Genomic DNA, 15,578 nt, shown 5'->3' with positions numbered 1-15,578 from the left:
TCAGAATTCTCTATCTTTATATTTTGCCAGTTTCACTATGATATGTCGTGCTGAAGGCCGATTCATGTTATGTCTTAAGGGGGTTCTTTGTGCCTCTTGAATTTGAATGTCTATTTCTTTTCCCATATTTCGGAAATTCTCAGTTATAATTTGGTCTAGTATCCCTTCAGGCCCTTTCTCTCTCTCTTCCTCTTCAGGAATTCCTATGATACAGATGTTGTTCTGCTTGATTGTGTCACTCAGGTCTCGAATTCTCCTTTCCTGCTCCTGGATTAATTTCTCTCTCTTTTTTTCAGCTTCCTCTTTTGCTAGAACTATATCTTCTAATTCACCTATTCCTCTCTCTGCCTTGTCAATCCTTGAAGTGGATGCCTCCAGTTTGTTATTCACCTCACCTATACCTTTTCTTAACTCATCAGTTGATTCTTTGATGCTTTTCTCAACCCCAGCGATTAATTTATGACAAGTTTTTTAAATTCTTGATCTGGTATGTTGTCTAGATCTGTCTTGAGCAGTTCTGTGGCTGTGACTTCCTCTTGGAGGTTCTTCAGGGGAGAGTTCCTTCGTTTTGTCATTTTTGCTAGTTTTCTGTCTCTTGTCCCCTTTAGAAAGCTCATTGTGCACTGTGCACCTGTTAATATTTCTCTGTTAAAGGAGGCTTATTGACTATCCAGGGCCTGTCGTTTCAGGAAATATTCTTTTAATGGTGTCTCTCAGTTTCTCTTGTTGTGCCTTTGAATATTTTATTTCCCTACTCAGTGGTATTCGGGACTCACTGTCTTGCACACTTTGGCTTGTTTCTTGGTGTAGCCCTAAGAAGGAAAACAGACAGGCACACACAGAGGGAACAGTAACACACAAACGCACAGACGAATCAAACAAACAAACACATTAACAGAGGGAAAGAAAATAAAGAGAATGGAGAGGAAAGAGTCGAAAAGAGGACAAGAAGAAAAGAAAAAGAAAAGAAGAAAAAAATTTAAAAAATATATTAAAGGGCATCAGAGACAACAAAGTACAGTGGACAGTCTAAAAGTGTATGACCAGATGAGGGGAGAGGTAGGGATGAGATATATTCTCCTATATAAAGAAGAAAGGAGAAAAAAGGGGGGGGAGCAGAAAGGAAAATAAGGAGTAAAAATTTTTAAAAATTTAAGTAAAAAAAGGTAATAATAAAAAATACGTACAGAAAAAAGTGAAAAGAAAAAAAAATGAAGGAAAAAAAGAAAAAAATTATTTAAAAAAGCAAAAACAACAACAACAACTAAAAAAAAATGGCAGCTCCCCCTCTTGGATAGGCGTGGTTTGATGTGGTAGGTCTTGGAGGCTGTTCTCAGAGGCTCTGCCTTGGTGTCTGCAGAGATTAGATAGGCAGGCTTCCAGTCAAGCTTTGCTGAACTATGAACTGTAGGCCACTCTAATGAGTCCAATCTCCTTTTGCCGCGGTTGAGCCAAGTTGTATTTTCAAGGCCCGCCTCAGTTCAAAGTCCCAGTCCATGCACTTTTTATGCTCCCACAGATGAGATGTTTTTGTTTTGGTTGCTGGCTTCTTAGGAGGAGGACTCAATCTGTCTTGGCTCAATCTGGGATTTTGGCTGCCCCTGCCTGGGGCAAGATGCACAGCGGGAGGTGATGTGCCTGCGCACCGTCGCAGACCCAACCCACAGCAGGGATCGCGTTAGCATTGGGGGAGGAATGAAGACGTAGCTGTTGCCAGAGGTGGCACCAGGAGCTGCTGGAAATGAGCAGGGAGCTCCTGTAGCCTGGGCACGCACCCAGGTCTCCATCGCTGCCAACTCTCTGCAGGGATCGTGTAGAGGTGGGGGCTGTTGGCACCCGGGATTCAGGGTTCGCGTGGCCAATGCTGGGGGCGAGATGAGCCGTGGAAATGAGGTGCGTGCTCCCACTCCCAAAACCGAGGTCGAAGTGAGCACCCCTGACACCGCCACTGCAGTGGTGGCCGACTCCTTCCCAAGATGGTGCTGGGCTGGAAGCTGTTCCTTCCCTTGCGCCAACTGTGTTCGGGATTTAGGCCACCCAGCAGTTATCTATGGAGTGAGCTTCTCCAAGCGCAGTTAAGCGTTCTTTACCTCTTCCCCAGAGACAGTACTATGAGCGTGTTCAGTCTCTCTGTCTCTTCCCTTTGTCTCTCGGGCTCCGCGTGCTTGCCCCACGATGGGCTGGGACTGCCACCTCCCCTTCCCCTCTCGGGCTGGCCCGTTTTCCAATCTCCCCAGTTTGCACTAACTCACTCACTCAGGTATCCTTCAGGTTCTCTTCCTTCTGGAGTCCATATTTTCTCTTTCCGCTCTTGCAGATGAGAGTAATTTCCTTCTCAGTTCGATCGATGGGGCAGACAAAGTTTACAGAGCTCCCTTCCTCTCCACCATCTTGGCTCCTCCCTCACCTTCTTCTTAAGTGCACATGGCACATTCTCCAAGATAGATCACATACTGGGGCATAAAGCAGCCCTCCATAAATATAAAAGAATTGAGATTATACCATGTACACTTTCAGATCACAATGCTATGACACTTGAAATCAATCACAGGAAAAAGTCTGGAAAACCTCCAAAAACTTGGAGGTTAAAGAACACTCTACTAAACAATGAATGGGCCAATCATGCAATTAGAGAAAAATTTAAAAATATATGGAAACAAGTGAAAATGAAAATACAACAATCCAAACTCTTTGGGATGCAGCAAAGGCAGTCCTAAGAGAGGAAAGTTTATTGCACTCCAGGCCTATTTCAAGAAACTAAAAAAAGCGCAAATTCAAAATCTTACAGAGCACCTAAAGGAACTAGAAAGGGAGCAGCAAGAGCACCCCAACCCAGCAGAAGAAGAGAAATAATAAATATCAGGGCAGAAATAAACAATATAGAATCCACAAAAACAGTTGAACAGATCAATGAAACCAAGAGTTGGTTTTTTGAAAAAATAAACAAAATTGATAAACCCCTAGCCAGGCTTCTCAGAAAGAAAAGAGAGAATGCTCAAATAGACAAAATCATGAATGAAAATAGATCTATTCCAACCTCAGAAATACAAACAATAATCAGAGATTACTATGAAAAATTATATGCCAACAAACTGGACAATCTAGAGGAAATTGGCAAATTCCTAAAAACACATGAACATCAAAACTCAAACAGGAAGAGATAGAAAATGTGAACATACCTATAATCAGTGAAGAAATTGAATCAGTTGTCAAAAATCTCCCAATGTATAAGAGCCCAGGGCCAGATGGCTTCCCAGTGGAATTCTACCTGACATTTAACACAGAGTTAATACCCATCCTCCTCAAGCTATTCCAAAAAATACAAATAGAAGGAAAACTTCCAAACTCATTCTACAAAGCCAGCATCACTTTGATTCCCAAATCAGAGACCTAGCAAAAAAAGAGAACTACAGGCCAATATCCTTGATGAATACAGATGCAAAAATCCTCAACAAGATACTAGCAAATCGAATTCAACAGCATATAAAAAGAAGTATCCACCATGATCAAGTGGGTTATAGGGCTCGTTCCATATTCACAAATCCACCAATGTGATACATCACATTAACAAAAGAAAAGATAAAAACCATAAGATCCTGTTGATAGATACAGAAAAAGAATTTGACAAAATACAGCACCCTTTCTTAATAAAAACCCTTGAGAAAGTTGGGATAGAAGGAACTTACTTAAACATCATGAAAACCATTTATGAAAATCCCACAACTAATATCATCCTCAATGGGGAAAAACTGAGAGCTTTCCCCCTGAGATCAGGAACACGACTGGGGTGTCCACTCTCACCACTGTTGTTTAACATAGTGCTGGAAGTCCTAGCATCAGCAATCAAACAAAAGGAAATAAAAGGCATCAGAATTGGCAAAGAAGAAGTCCAACTTTCACTTTTCGCAGATGACATGATACTCTACATGGAAAACCTGATCGACTCCACCAGAAGCCTTCTAGAACTGATCCATAAATTCAACAAAGTTGTAGGGTACAAAATCAATGTACAGAAATCGGTTGCATTTTTATACACCCAATTGAAGCAACAGAAAGAGGAATCAAGAAACTGATCCCATTCACAATGCATGAAAAACCATAAAATACCTAGGAATAAACCTAACCAAAGATGTGAAAGACCTGTATGATAAAAACTATAGAAAGCTTATGAAAGAAATTGATTAAGACACAAAGAAATGTAAAAACATTCTGTGCTAATAAACATTGTTAGAATGTCATTATTACCAAAGCAATCTACACATTCAATGCAATCCCCATCAAAATTGCACCAGTGTTCTTCTCAAGGTAAGAATGAACTATCCTAAAATTCGGATGGAACCACAAAAAACCCCGAATAGCCAATGTAATATTGAAGAAGAAAACCAAAATGGGAGGCATCACAATCCCAGATTTAGCCTCGACTACAAAGTTGTCATCATCAAGACAGGATGGTACTGGCACAAAAACCGACACATGCATCAGTGGAATAGAATAGAGAGCCCAGAACTGGACCCACAAGTGTATGGCCAATTAATCTTTGACAAAACAGGAAAGAGTATCCAACGGAAAAAAGACAGGTGGTGTTGGGAGAGCTGGACAGCAACTTGCAGAAGAATGAAACTTGACCACTTTCTTACACCATTCACAAAAAGAAACAAAATAGATGAAGGATCGGAATGTGAGACAAGAAACTATTAAAACCCTAGAGGAGAAAGTGGGAAATAGCCTCCTTGACCTCAACCACAGCAATTTCCTCCTTGACAGATCCCCAAAGGCAAGGGAATTAAGAGCAAAAATGAACTATTGGGACCTCCTCAAGATATAAAAGCTTCTGCACTGCAAAGGAAACAATCAGTTAAACTAATAAGGGATTGTTGCTTATAGTCTCACAGTATTACTTACAAATTCATTATATATTTAGAACTTGAAGTCCATGTTTCCAGCTAGATTACTATGATATTAAGGACTTGACCTATCTGGCTATATCATTTAATTCATTTTTTACACATCCACTAGCTATAGGACTTCAAGGGAGCCAAAATCATTAAGACTATAATTTCAAGGATTGAGACACCTAAATTTTCATTACTTTCTAATTTCTAATTATCAATTTCTATCCTTACTTGCCTGTTTAGTATTTTGTATTGTTCTAAGCCCTTTTCTCTACCATTCACCAATGCTCTTTTTTCTGATCACAGGAAAAAATAATTTTAAATGCAGTTTTTCTTTACCCTTTACCATGGCTTCTATAGTAAGGCTATTTCATCTGTTTTTTTTTAACAATAACATGCTGGTTAGTTACTTGAATAGTCTGTAATTTTACTCTACTAATGACTTTTAAAAACACAAATAATGTTTGCCTTACCTCATCTCTTAAAATTTTATTTTCTCAATTTTTTTTATAGTCCAATGGTGGCCATTCCTTGGGAATAGATTTGACATCACCATCTTTTCTGGTAACTGTTGTTATATTATATACCATTCACAAGTACTTTGAATATGCTATAAGTCATGACATATACTGACTGAAAGAAAAACAAAATGAATTAAGAACTAAAATAACTATAAATCAACTTCATATATGGGAAGAAAATCTTTCCATATGTTTTCTTACAAGAGGTGGAGGGGGGTTCAACTCTAGCCTCATTTCCATTTCAGAAAATAAAATTCAATTTAATAAATACTTAAGTGTCTGTTTATGCATTTATTCTTTCAATTAATATAACTGATTGCATGTTTACTAGGTGCCAGGCACTGTACTAGATGGTATCAACATCCCCTGGAAGCTTCTTAGAAATGTAAAATCTTGGTCCCCACCCTAGGTTTACTGAATCAGAAAGGTACAGCAATCTGTGGTTTAATAAGCTTTCCAGGTGATTCTGATGTATTTTTAAGTTTGAAAGTCACTGGAGTGGCTATTATTCTGATTAGTAATTTATTTAATAAATATTGAGTGCCAATTTTGTACCAGGCACTGGAAATACAATAAACAACAGAACATATACAGTCCTTGCCCTTACGAAGTTTACATTTTAGGAAGACTGATTTCTGACTAGATTTCCTTGGTTTAAACCAATGTAATGACTTCTGACTTCAGACTTCTTAAACTGAAGAGATTAAGGTAACCCCAACTCTTTTGTTTGTTTTTTGGTTTTTTATGGTTATATTAGCTATCACAGGTCCCTTGAATTTTCATGTGAGTGTTAGGATAAGCCTGTCAATTTCTGCAAAGAACCTGGTTAGGATTATGATGACTATATTCAATCTGTAGATAAATTCCAAGAGTATTGCCACCTTACCAATGTTAAGTCTTCTGATCATGAACATGGGATTTCTTTCCATTTGTTTAGGTCTTTAATTTCTTTCAAAATATCTTGTAGTTTTTAGAGGACATGTTTTACATTTCTTTTGTTAAATTTATTCCTAAGCATTTTATTCTTTCAGATACTATATTAAATGAAATTTTTTAAAATTTCATTTGCAGATTGCTGATTGCTACTGTTTAGAAATTATAAGTGATGTTTATATTGATCTTATATTGTGCAATTTTACTGAACTCATTTATCATTCTAACTGTCTTTCAGTGAATTCCTTATATATAAGGTTATGTCATTTGCAGATGTAGTTTTATTTCTTCCTTTCACTCTGGGTGTCTTTTATTTCTTTTCTTACTTAACAGCACTGGCTAGAACCTCTAGTGCAATGCTGATTAGGAGTAGCAGGAGTAAAAACATCTTTGTCTTATTCTAAACTTAAGAGGCAAAACATTCAGTCTTTGACCATTCATTATGATGCCAGCTGTGGAATTTTGTAGATGTACTTCATTAGATTGATTAAGTTCCCCCTCTGTCCCTAGTTTGCTGAGTGTCTTTATCATGAAGGAATGTTAGCTTTTATTGAATATGTTTTCTGCATCTATTAGGATGATGTGGTTTTTATCCTTTATTCTACTGATATGGTGTATTACATTAATTTTTGTTGGGATATGAAAATCATGAATTTCTGGAGTAAATTCTATTTCACCATGATACATAATCCTTTTCTATGTTGCTGAATTTGGTTTGCTAGTATTTTGTTGGTCTTTGGATCTATATTCAGAAGGGATATTGATCTGTAGTTTTCTTGTGATGTCTTTTTCTGATTTTGGAATAAGGTAATACTGACCTCAAAATGAGTTGGGAAGTTCCTTCTCTTTCTCATTTTTGGGAGAGTTTGTGAGGAACTGATAATTCACCTTTAACTGTTTGATAGAATTAACCAGTAAAGCCATCTGTACCTGGGCTTTTCTTTCTGGGAAGTTTTATAATTACTAATTTGATCTTTATTATAGATCTATTCACATTTTCTGTTTCTTCTTGAGTCAGATTGGGTAGTTTATGTCTTTCTAGGAATTTGTCCACTTAATCTAAGTTATGTAATTTGTTGAGATGTGGCTGCTGATGTTATGTCCTTAGAGTCCTTTTTGTTTCTTTAAAGTCAGAGGTAATGTCCCCTTTTTCTGTCCTGATTTTGATACATTAGGTCTTAACTTTTTGGAGGGGAGGGTGCTGTCTAGCTAAAGATTTGTCAGTTTAGTTTATATTTACTGTCAAAGAAGCAAATTTATTTTCATTGCTATTCGCTGTTGCTTTTCTATATTTTATTTCTTTCTCCTGAAGTGTTTATTATTTTCTTTCTTTTTGCTTTTGGTTTAGCTTGCTCTTGTTTTTTTCATTGTCTTAAGGTAGAAGTTTTGCTTATTGATTTGAAATATTTCTTCTTTTTTAATACAAGCATTTATGAAGCAAATTTCTCTTTAAGCACTGTTTTAGCTGCATCCCGTAAGTTTTGGTATGTTGTATTTTCATTTTCATTTATCTCAGACTGTCTTCTAATTTTCCTTGTGACTCCTTTCTTAAACCACCAGTTATTTAGTGGCATATTGTTTAATTTTCACATATATGTAAATTTACAAAATTTCCTTCTGGTTTTGATTTCTAGTTTAATTTCATTGTAGTCAGAGAGCATGCTTTTTCTGATTTCAGTTATTTTAATTTGATTGAGATTTGTGTTATAGCCCATGAAAGCAAAAAACTAAGCCATAGACCAGCTAGAATTTTAACAGAGATAACCAAGGAAAGAGAAGTGATGATTTTTAAAATCTAATTTATAAACACCATAGTGACAGTGATAGAAAGAGACTATATCATAAATAATATCAAAATATTTTGATATTATAAAATATTAAATATTTCTTAGCTAAGAAACCCCCAGTTCATCAGTATTTGTATGGCTCTTTTTAAGTATCACTAGATTGCTTTCTAAAAGGATCTAGATTTACAAAGGTTTACATTGTTGCTGGCTACTCATAAGTCTACTAGCTTCACTGTAACCTCTTTATCTTGGGTGTTACACTTAATATGTGGTTTCTATTTCTACTGACTATTATTTACTGTGCTATAATACTTTATCAGAACAACGGAGATAACTTTTGATTTATGTTCTTTACTCTCCTCTTCTCCAAAGTCACCTGGAACATCTGTGACTCCAAGTAGTGGGTCCTTTCCTAGAAGTCAACAGACATCTAAAGATAATCGTCAAGGTCAGTGGCAACGTCGAAGAAGGCTAGATGGAGCACTGAATAGAGTCCCAATTGGATTTTACCAAAAAGTATGGAAAGTTTTGCAGAAGGTAAGCATAACACATTGTAGATGTCTCTTTATTTTCCCTCCTGATATCCTCAGTCTCCTGGGCTGAGATATGACTTGACTGTGACATCAGTACAATTATATAACTGTCATATGCTCATATGGACAAAACCTAGAAGAAGACATAATCAACATAATCAATGAAGTTGATTTGTTATTTTGATATTATTTATGATATAGTCTCTTTCTATCACTGTCACTATGGTGTTGTTTATAAATTAGATTTTAAAAATCATCACTTCTGTGCCTTTGCCCATACTTGAACATTATTGTACATTGTGATACATATCCTGCTTATCGAACTTGATGATAAAGAGCCTTCTTTCTTTGTAGCTTTTGTAGAGTGGAAATGTTATTTGTAGGAATGTGCTGATGCTATAGTAAAACAGCTGAGTGTCTGGGGAGTTAGCATGGGAAGCTGTTCTATTTTTTCCTACTAAATAAATGAAAGATCTTAATGATGCTAATGACCTAAAGACTCTGTTGGTGTGACCAATTTTTTGTTTCTCTTTCAAAGGCCTGGCTTGCCAAAGACATTTAAGGGGACATCACACCATTATGATTGTGACAGATTTACAGGGCCAAGAAGACCACCCTACTCATTCATAGGTCTCATTTAGTCTCTTAGGTGGCAATTTCTGCTTCATTGCCCTTGGCAAGGACCTGAAGAAAATTTCATCCAGGGCTTCAAAACCTTAGTTATGTTTCTCCCTTAGCATGCTGATATTCTTCCAGGGACTGAAATAAGTCATCTTTTGGAAAGGTAAAAGTTGATTCCTCAAACTAGTAGCTCTGGCAATCTTCTTTTAGAGAGTATTATTAAAACTCTCCATCTAACTTCTGTAGTACCCTGGTCACAGACAGGTATTTTATCTCTACAGTTATGCCTGGGTTATGGCAATTCCATTTCACAGTCATGTAGTGGGTGCTGTTCTACCTCAGATACCATGGGACATATCTATTCTTATCATCAAGAAGTTTAATCCATAGTTATCTTCTTAAATAGCAGCTATAAGATAAAGCCAAAATGTGTTATGATAAAGGTGCAGGAACCACAAGGCCTTGCAAATACAAGAAAAAGAAGATTGAGTATTTTATGGCAGAATCAAAACTTGGACTTGGAATCCTGATGTAAGAGGACAAATGCACTCTTTTTTCATTCCATTCCTTTTATAGTGAATGTAACATACTTATACTATTGGTACATATGTTTGCAGGCTGGTAATTCTCTGTACTAAGACTGTTATTTGGCATACGGAATATGAGATGGAAGTGTCAGGTACCAGAGCCAAAAAGCCTGCTGAATTGGTATCTTTGTCAATGGCTTAATATATATTGTTTTAATTTATTTAACATCTAAGATGGCAAGTCCTTAATGCCCATTGCTATGTATTTTTGTAGTGATCATTTATTTTTTATTTTTTAATAGAATTTGTTGTCAAATTGGCTAACATACACTGTGTAAAGTGTGCTCTTGGTTTTGGGGGCAGATTCCCATGGTTTATCACTTCCATACAACACCCAGTGCTCATCCCAACAAGTGCCCTCCTCAATGCCTACCACCCATTTTCCCCTCTCCCACATCCTCCCATAAACCTTCAGTTTGTTCTCTGTATTTATGAGTCCCTTATGATTTGTCTCCCTCCCCCTCTGTTTGTAACTATTTTTTTCTCCTTCCCTTCCCCCATGGTCTTCTGTTAAGTTCCTCAAGATCCACATATGAGTGAAAACATATATCTGTCTTTCTCTTATTGACTTATTTCACTCGGAATACCTTCCAGGTCCATTCATGTTGCTGCAAATGGCATAATTTCATTCTTTCTCATGGCCAAGTAGTATTCAGTTCTATATATAAACCTCATCTTGATCCATTAGTTGATGGACATTTAGCCTCTTTCCATAATTTGGCTATTGTTGAAAGCACTTCTACAAACATTGGGGCACATGTGCCCCTATATATCAGCACTTCTGTATCCTTTGGATAAATTCCTCGTAGCCATTGCTGTTTAATAACTGAGTTGATAGTGAGAGAGAAGATAAAATATCATTCATTTATATATTATTTCTTGAGCATCTGCTGTATGCTAGGCAGTGTCCTAAGTGCTCACAGTGATACAGCAAAGAACAAAATAGACAACAGTCTGTCCTTAGATTTAGAGCTTAGATTCTGCTATTCAATAAATAATAAATATAATAAGTAAATTATGTAGAATATTAAAAGAAGAGAAGTACTGTAGTAACAGTACAGCAGGGTGAGGGCACTGATGGTGGAGGAGATGCTTAACTAGAAAATGTAGTAAATGCTGGGCACCTGCGTGACTCAGTCGATTAAGCATCTGACTTCAGCTGAGGTCATGATCTCATGGTTTGTGAGTTTGAGCCCTGCATCAGGCTCTATGCTGACAACTAGCTCAGAGCCTGGAGCCTGCTTTGGATTCTGTATCACCCTCCCTCTGCTCATCCCCTCCTCATGCTCTGTCTCTGCCTCTCAAAAACAAGTAAACATTTTTTAAATTTTTTAAAAGAAAATGTAGTAACTATACAAGTCTGAAAAATGCATATTTTGAGGGTTTTCCTTCAGCCTAAAAATCCTTCTTGTAGTGATTCTTTAGGGAAATTGACAAACTTTAACCTGATGATAAAATCTATATGTAAATGTAAATATTATTACAAAAATGATAAATGTGAAGATTTTATTGACTGAAACAATAAAAGCAATAATAATCAAGACTGATAAATGGCATAAGAATAAACATATAGATGAATGGAACAGAGTTAAGAGTACATGAATAAACCCTTTTATGTATGGTCAGGTGATTTTTGGCAAAGATGCTAAGGCCTATTTGTGATGGGTCTGAGACCCAGCATGATATATTTTCTGATAGTCTCTGGATCTTTGGGGCTAGTCTATCCCAGAAGGTAGTCCAAACTAAAGATAAAAATAATGCATTGAGAGCAGCCAGAGAAAAACATTGTATTAAACATAAAGGAACAATTGCATAAGCAACTGCAATCCAATCTCTAACCCTTCTACTCCTTTAAATAGAGGGTAAATCTTGCATCTCCTGTAGCTCAGCCCTGCTTCTTGCCACATAATAATCACAAGCCCTTGGCAAGGACACTTGGACTGCAAGGCCTTTCACTGGCCTCTGATTCCTCGGCATCTACCCCATGAAGCACGCTGCAGAGCGGGCAATATGTACAAGAGCTTTTCATCAGGAAGTATCCTTCACATGGGATGATAGAATAGTAAAATCATGGGGCTGGAGCTAGGCCCATAAAGTCCATGGTCCTGGTACCCAACTGAAGAACTTTAAGACAACCTCTTTCCCAAAGCATTACTGGTGACAGTGTTAACAAAATAATAGGACATCCACTTGAGACGTAAATCTTCCTAATAATAATAATTAATTTATAATTTTTAGAGTCATTGAGCTTCTTAGACTAAATGTTTACGTGTTTTTCAAACTTTGGGAAGTTTTTATATTTTATATTTTATCAGCCCTGAACTCATTCTCTTCTCCTGAGATGTCAATTACCTGACTATTAGACCTTTAATTAATGCTCCAGGTCTTGAGGTTTCTTTTCTTTCCTTTTTTGTATCTTCTAATTCTTGGCTAATATATTGTTTTTTTCCATTTTTTCAAGCATGTTTATAATCACATGGAATATTTTGGTAGCTCCCATTTATCAGCATATCTTTGGTAACAACATGTTTTTGTTGTTTTGCAGTGTCATGGACTCTCTGTAGAAGGTTTTGTTCTTCCTTCTTCAACCACTAGAGAGGTGAGATTCTGTGTCTTCCACATATATGTGATTGATGGTTGTGTCACTAAAGTATTTCAGTGATCATTTTTCAAAATAACAGTTCTATGACTTTAAATCAAGTAAACATGAAGTGCAGTTGAGGAAAGGAGAGAATGTTTTTTAAATACAGAATAGGAAAAGAAGTAGAATGGGAATATTAGAGAGTAATTATGTATTACATTAATTATATAATGACAGCCTCTTTTAATGGTTAAGTTAGGCTGGCTTGTGTGGGTATTGCCAGAGTTGGAGAGGGCAGACAAGATAGAAATCTAGGAGTGGATGGCCTCTCATGTCCCCATCCTTCTCCTTCCCACCTTTCTCTCATAGGATGCTTGTAGACTATTAGATTATGAACTAGTGGTCCTCATCTCTAGCCATATGTCATAGCAAACTGAGCTTCTGTCTCCAATTTAGTGGATTAAAATCCCCAGGGATGTAGCCTGGGCATCTGTACTTTTTAAAAAAATCCTTGGGGCACCTGGGTGGCTCAGTCAGTTGAGAGTCTGACTCTTGATTTTGGCTCACGTCATGATCAGGCCGTGGGATCAAGCCAGCATGGAGCCTGCTTAAGATAGGATTCTCTTTCTCTTTCCCTCTGCCCTTTCTCTCTCTCTCTCTCTCTCTCTCTCTCTCTCTCTCTCTCTCTCTCTCTCTCTCTCTCTCTCAAATAAACAAACCAACCAACCAAAAATCCTTAGAAGGAGTCTGATATATAATCATGGCTAGAAAATATTGCCATCATCTACAGACATGCATTATTGGGTGCTTTTATATTTCCCATTTTGCCCAATCACATAGAAATTATAAAGAAAATAACTTTTGTACTAAGCCAACAAAAGAACTAGAATTAGCAAATTAGGAATAGTAAGGCTGGATGGTAGAACATTCTCGAAAACACTGGAGTTTTTGCAGGCAATGGCTGGAAGGATGGGTGCAGAAAACTAATGGTATGCTTCAGGGCTTCACTCTTGCCTCTAGGCCTCTTCTCTAACAAAGGAGGGCACTGTGGGGAAGAGCACTGGGTGTTATATGGAAACCAATTTGACAATAAACTATTACAAAAAATAAAATAAAATGCAAAAAAAAAAAAAGGAACACTGTGCCCACTCCTTGTCCTTTCTCTGCTTTTAAGCAAGATTGAAATGTTAATATAATTAATAATAATACACACCCACATGGTACCTTTAAGAGTCTTCAATGTACCTTTACATTTTCTTTAATTTGATTTTTAACACGGGTATGTGAGACAGCTAAGGAAGAGATTGTAATTCCCGATTTACAGATAAGGAAACTAATTTAGGGAAATGAATTGTTCAGGGTCATGGAACTAGTAACTAACAAAGACCTTGATCTTTAGGGTCCAAATCTACATTGCCACCCTAAAGTATATACTCAATATAATTTTACCAAAAATTATTCTTCACTGCTCTTCACCCTAAAATAACTTTGTATTTCCTCATACCCATTTTAATCTAACAGTATATAAATGTTTTATATAATTCTAGTCATCCCGCACATACAGTTTTAAGATCTGCTTAGATTTTTCCTTTATCCCCAGTCATATTTATTCTTTTAAATGACTCTATAATAACCCATGAAGTTGCTGTACCATAATATACCATTATTTACATGACCATTCCCTTGTTTAGATTACTTTTAGTTTTACATTTGTGACTAATGCTGCTATAAACACTCTTACACATAGGGCTTTTTTCCTCTCTTGAATTATTAACTTCATATACACTCTCAAAAATAAGATTGTGGGTTAGGGGGCATTGACACTTTAATGACTCTTGTTATGCATTGCCGGGCTGTGGTCCAATAAGATTGGACCAATTTACTTACTCAGGTACTTTGAAGGAGACTGAGCTGTGCTCTTGGCTACAGTGCTTTTCCTGCCCTTCACAAAAGGTGATTGATGCCTCCTGGTTGATAGGCTCTTAGGAATTGACTTTTTTTTTTCTGTATCACAGATGACTCCAGGCGAGATTAAATTCTCCGTTCATGTGGAGTCTGTCCTGAACCGTGTACCTCAACCAGAGTACCGCCAGCTTCTGGTTGAAGCCATCCTTGTCCTCACCATGATGGCAGATATTGAAATTCATAGTATTGGAAGCATCATTGCTGTGGAAAAGATAGTGCATATTGCTAATGACTTGTTCCTTCAAGAACAGGTAGGCAAGCAGCAAACCTGTTGTTTTCTCCAAGGGGAATGTCTGATACTAACCTGACTACAGTCAGAGCTCTTCATGAAGCCGGGGTCACTTTCTTGTACCCTCTTCCTCATAGCTCTTTTCTGGGCTCTTTTGTAGTGGCTCTGAGCTCTGTTTGCAAAAGAAGTAGGCTGCAGAAAGGCCTCTGTCTTTCACAAAGTGTTTTTGTGATTGTGTTAGACTGTAAAGTTGCCTGGAATTCAGGAGGCTTTTATGCTTTTCATCATATTTCAGTCTTCTTATCACATGATTTTTTGTAGCAATAAGGACTTAAGGAGAGACGATTGGATAGCATAACCTTTTTGGACTATTAAGGAAAAAAGAAGATTTCATTTTGGCTTGGTTTTGTTTTGTTTTTGCATTGGCTACTTACCTATAGGAAAACATTAAAGTGAAACTTCTCATTTTCTTAATGTATCTTCTTCCAGGAAATTAACCACATTTAAAAAATGCAGACTATTGAAAGCATTCCAAATTTTCCTAGATTAAGAGTAGAAACACTGAGGTGAAGGACATGCCCTGTTGTCAATAGGAAAATCTCCAAAATACGTAATAGGTGTTTCATTCTATTATTAGGCACTGTGGAAAAATGCAAAAAAAAAAGTATCCAGGACAGTCTTAATTTAAAAGATTCTGGATTGCAGAATCAGCCTATCCCATTTAGGCATAGACTCTAACTTCGAAAGCTTACAGTCTATTTGAATTAAGTCGGCTTAGAAAGAAATAATCATCAAAAGCAAGATAAAATAATGCATGCTGAAATCAGTAGTACTGGAAAGATTCAGACCCAAGTTCTTCTGGGTGACTTGTAAGTATTAACATTTGACCCTTAACAGGTACAACTCATTTAACTGACTGTTATATTTAA

At 36.9% G+C, this 15,578-nt stretch overlaps 1 protein-coding gene across 4 annotated transcripts in view; it reads left to right on the top strand.

Annotated features, from left to right (window-relative positions):
* Positions 1–15,578, top strand: part of PHKA1 (phosphorylase kinase regulatory subunit alpha 1) — a 195,992-nt gene that overhangs the window by 177,408 nt on the left and 3,006 nt on the right. For 3 of the 4 annotated variants that reach the window (XM_029930576.1, XM_029930578.1, XM_029930575.1), the window contains 4 exons: positions 5,406–5,456; positions 8,506–8,670; positions 12,420–12,473; positions 14,471–14,671. In XM_029930576.1, coding sequence (XP_029786436.1) covers positions 5,406–5,456; positions 8,506–8,670; positions 12,420–12,473; positions 14,471–14,671 — 471 coding nt within the window. The remainder of the gene's footprint in view (positions 1–5,405; positions 5,457–8,505; positions 8,671–12,419; positions 12,474–14,470; positions 14,672–15,578) is intronic. The other variant, XM_029930579.1, reaches the window with a different exon arrangement.

This window comes from Suricata suricatta, chromosome X (assembly GCF_006229205.1).
Source record: "Suricata suricatta isolate VVHF042 chromosome X, meerkat_22Aug2017_6uvM2_HiC, whole genome shotgun sequence".
NCBI lineage: Eukaryota > Metazoa > Chordata > Mammalia > Carnivora > Herpestidae > Suricata > Suricata suricatta.
This window is presented reverse-complemented; position numbering and strand designations above follow the sequence as displayed.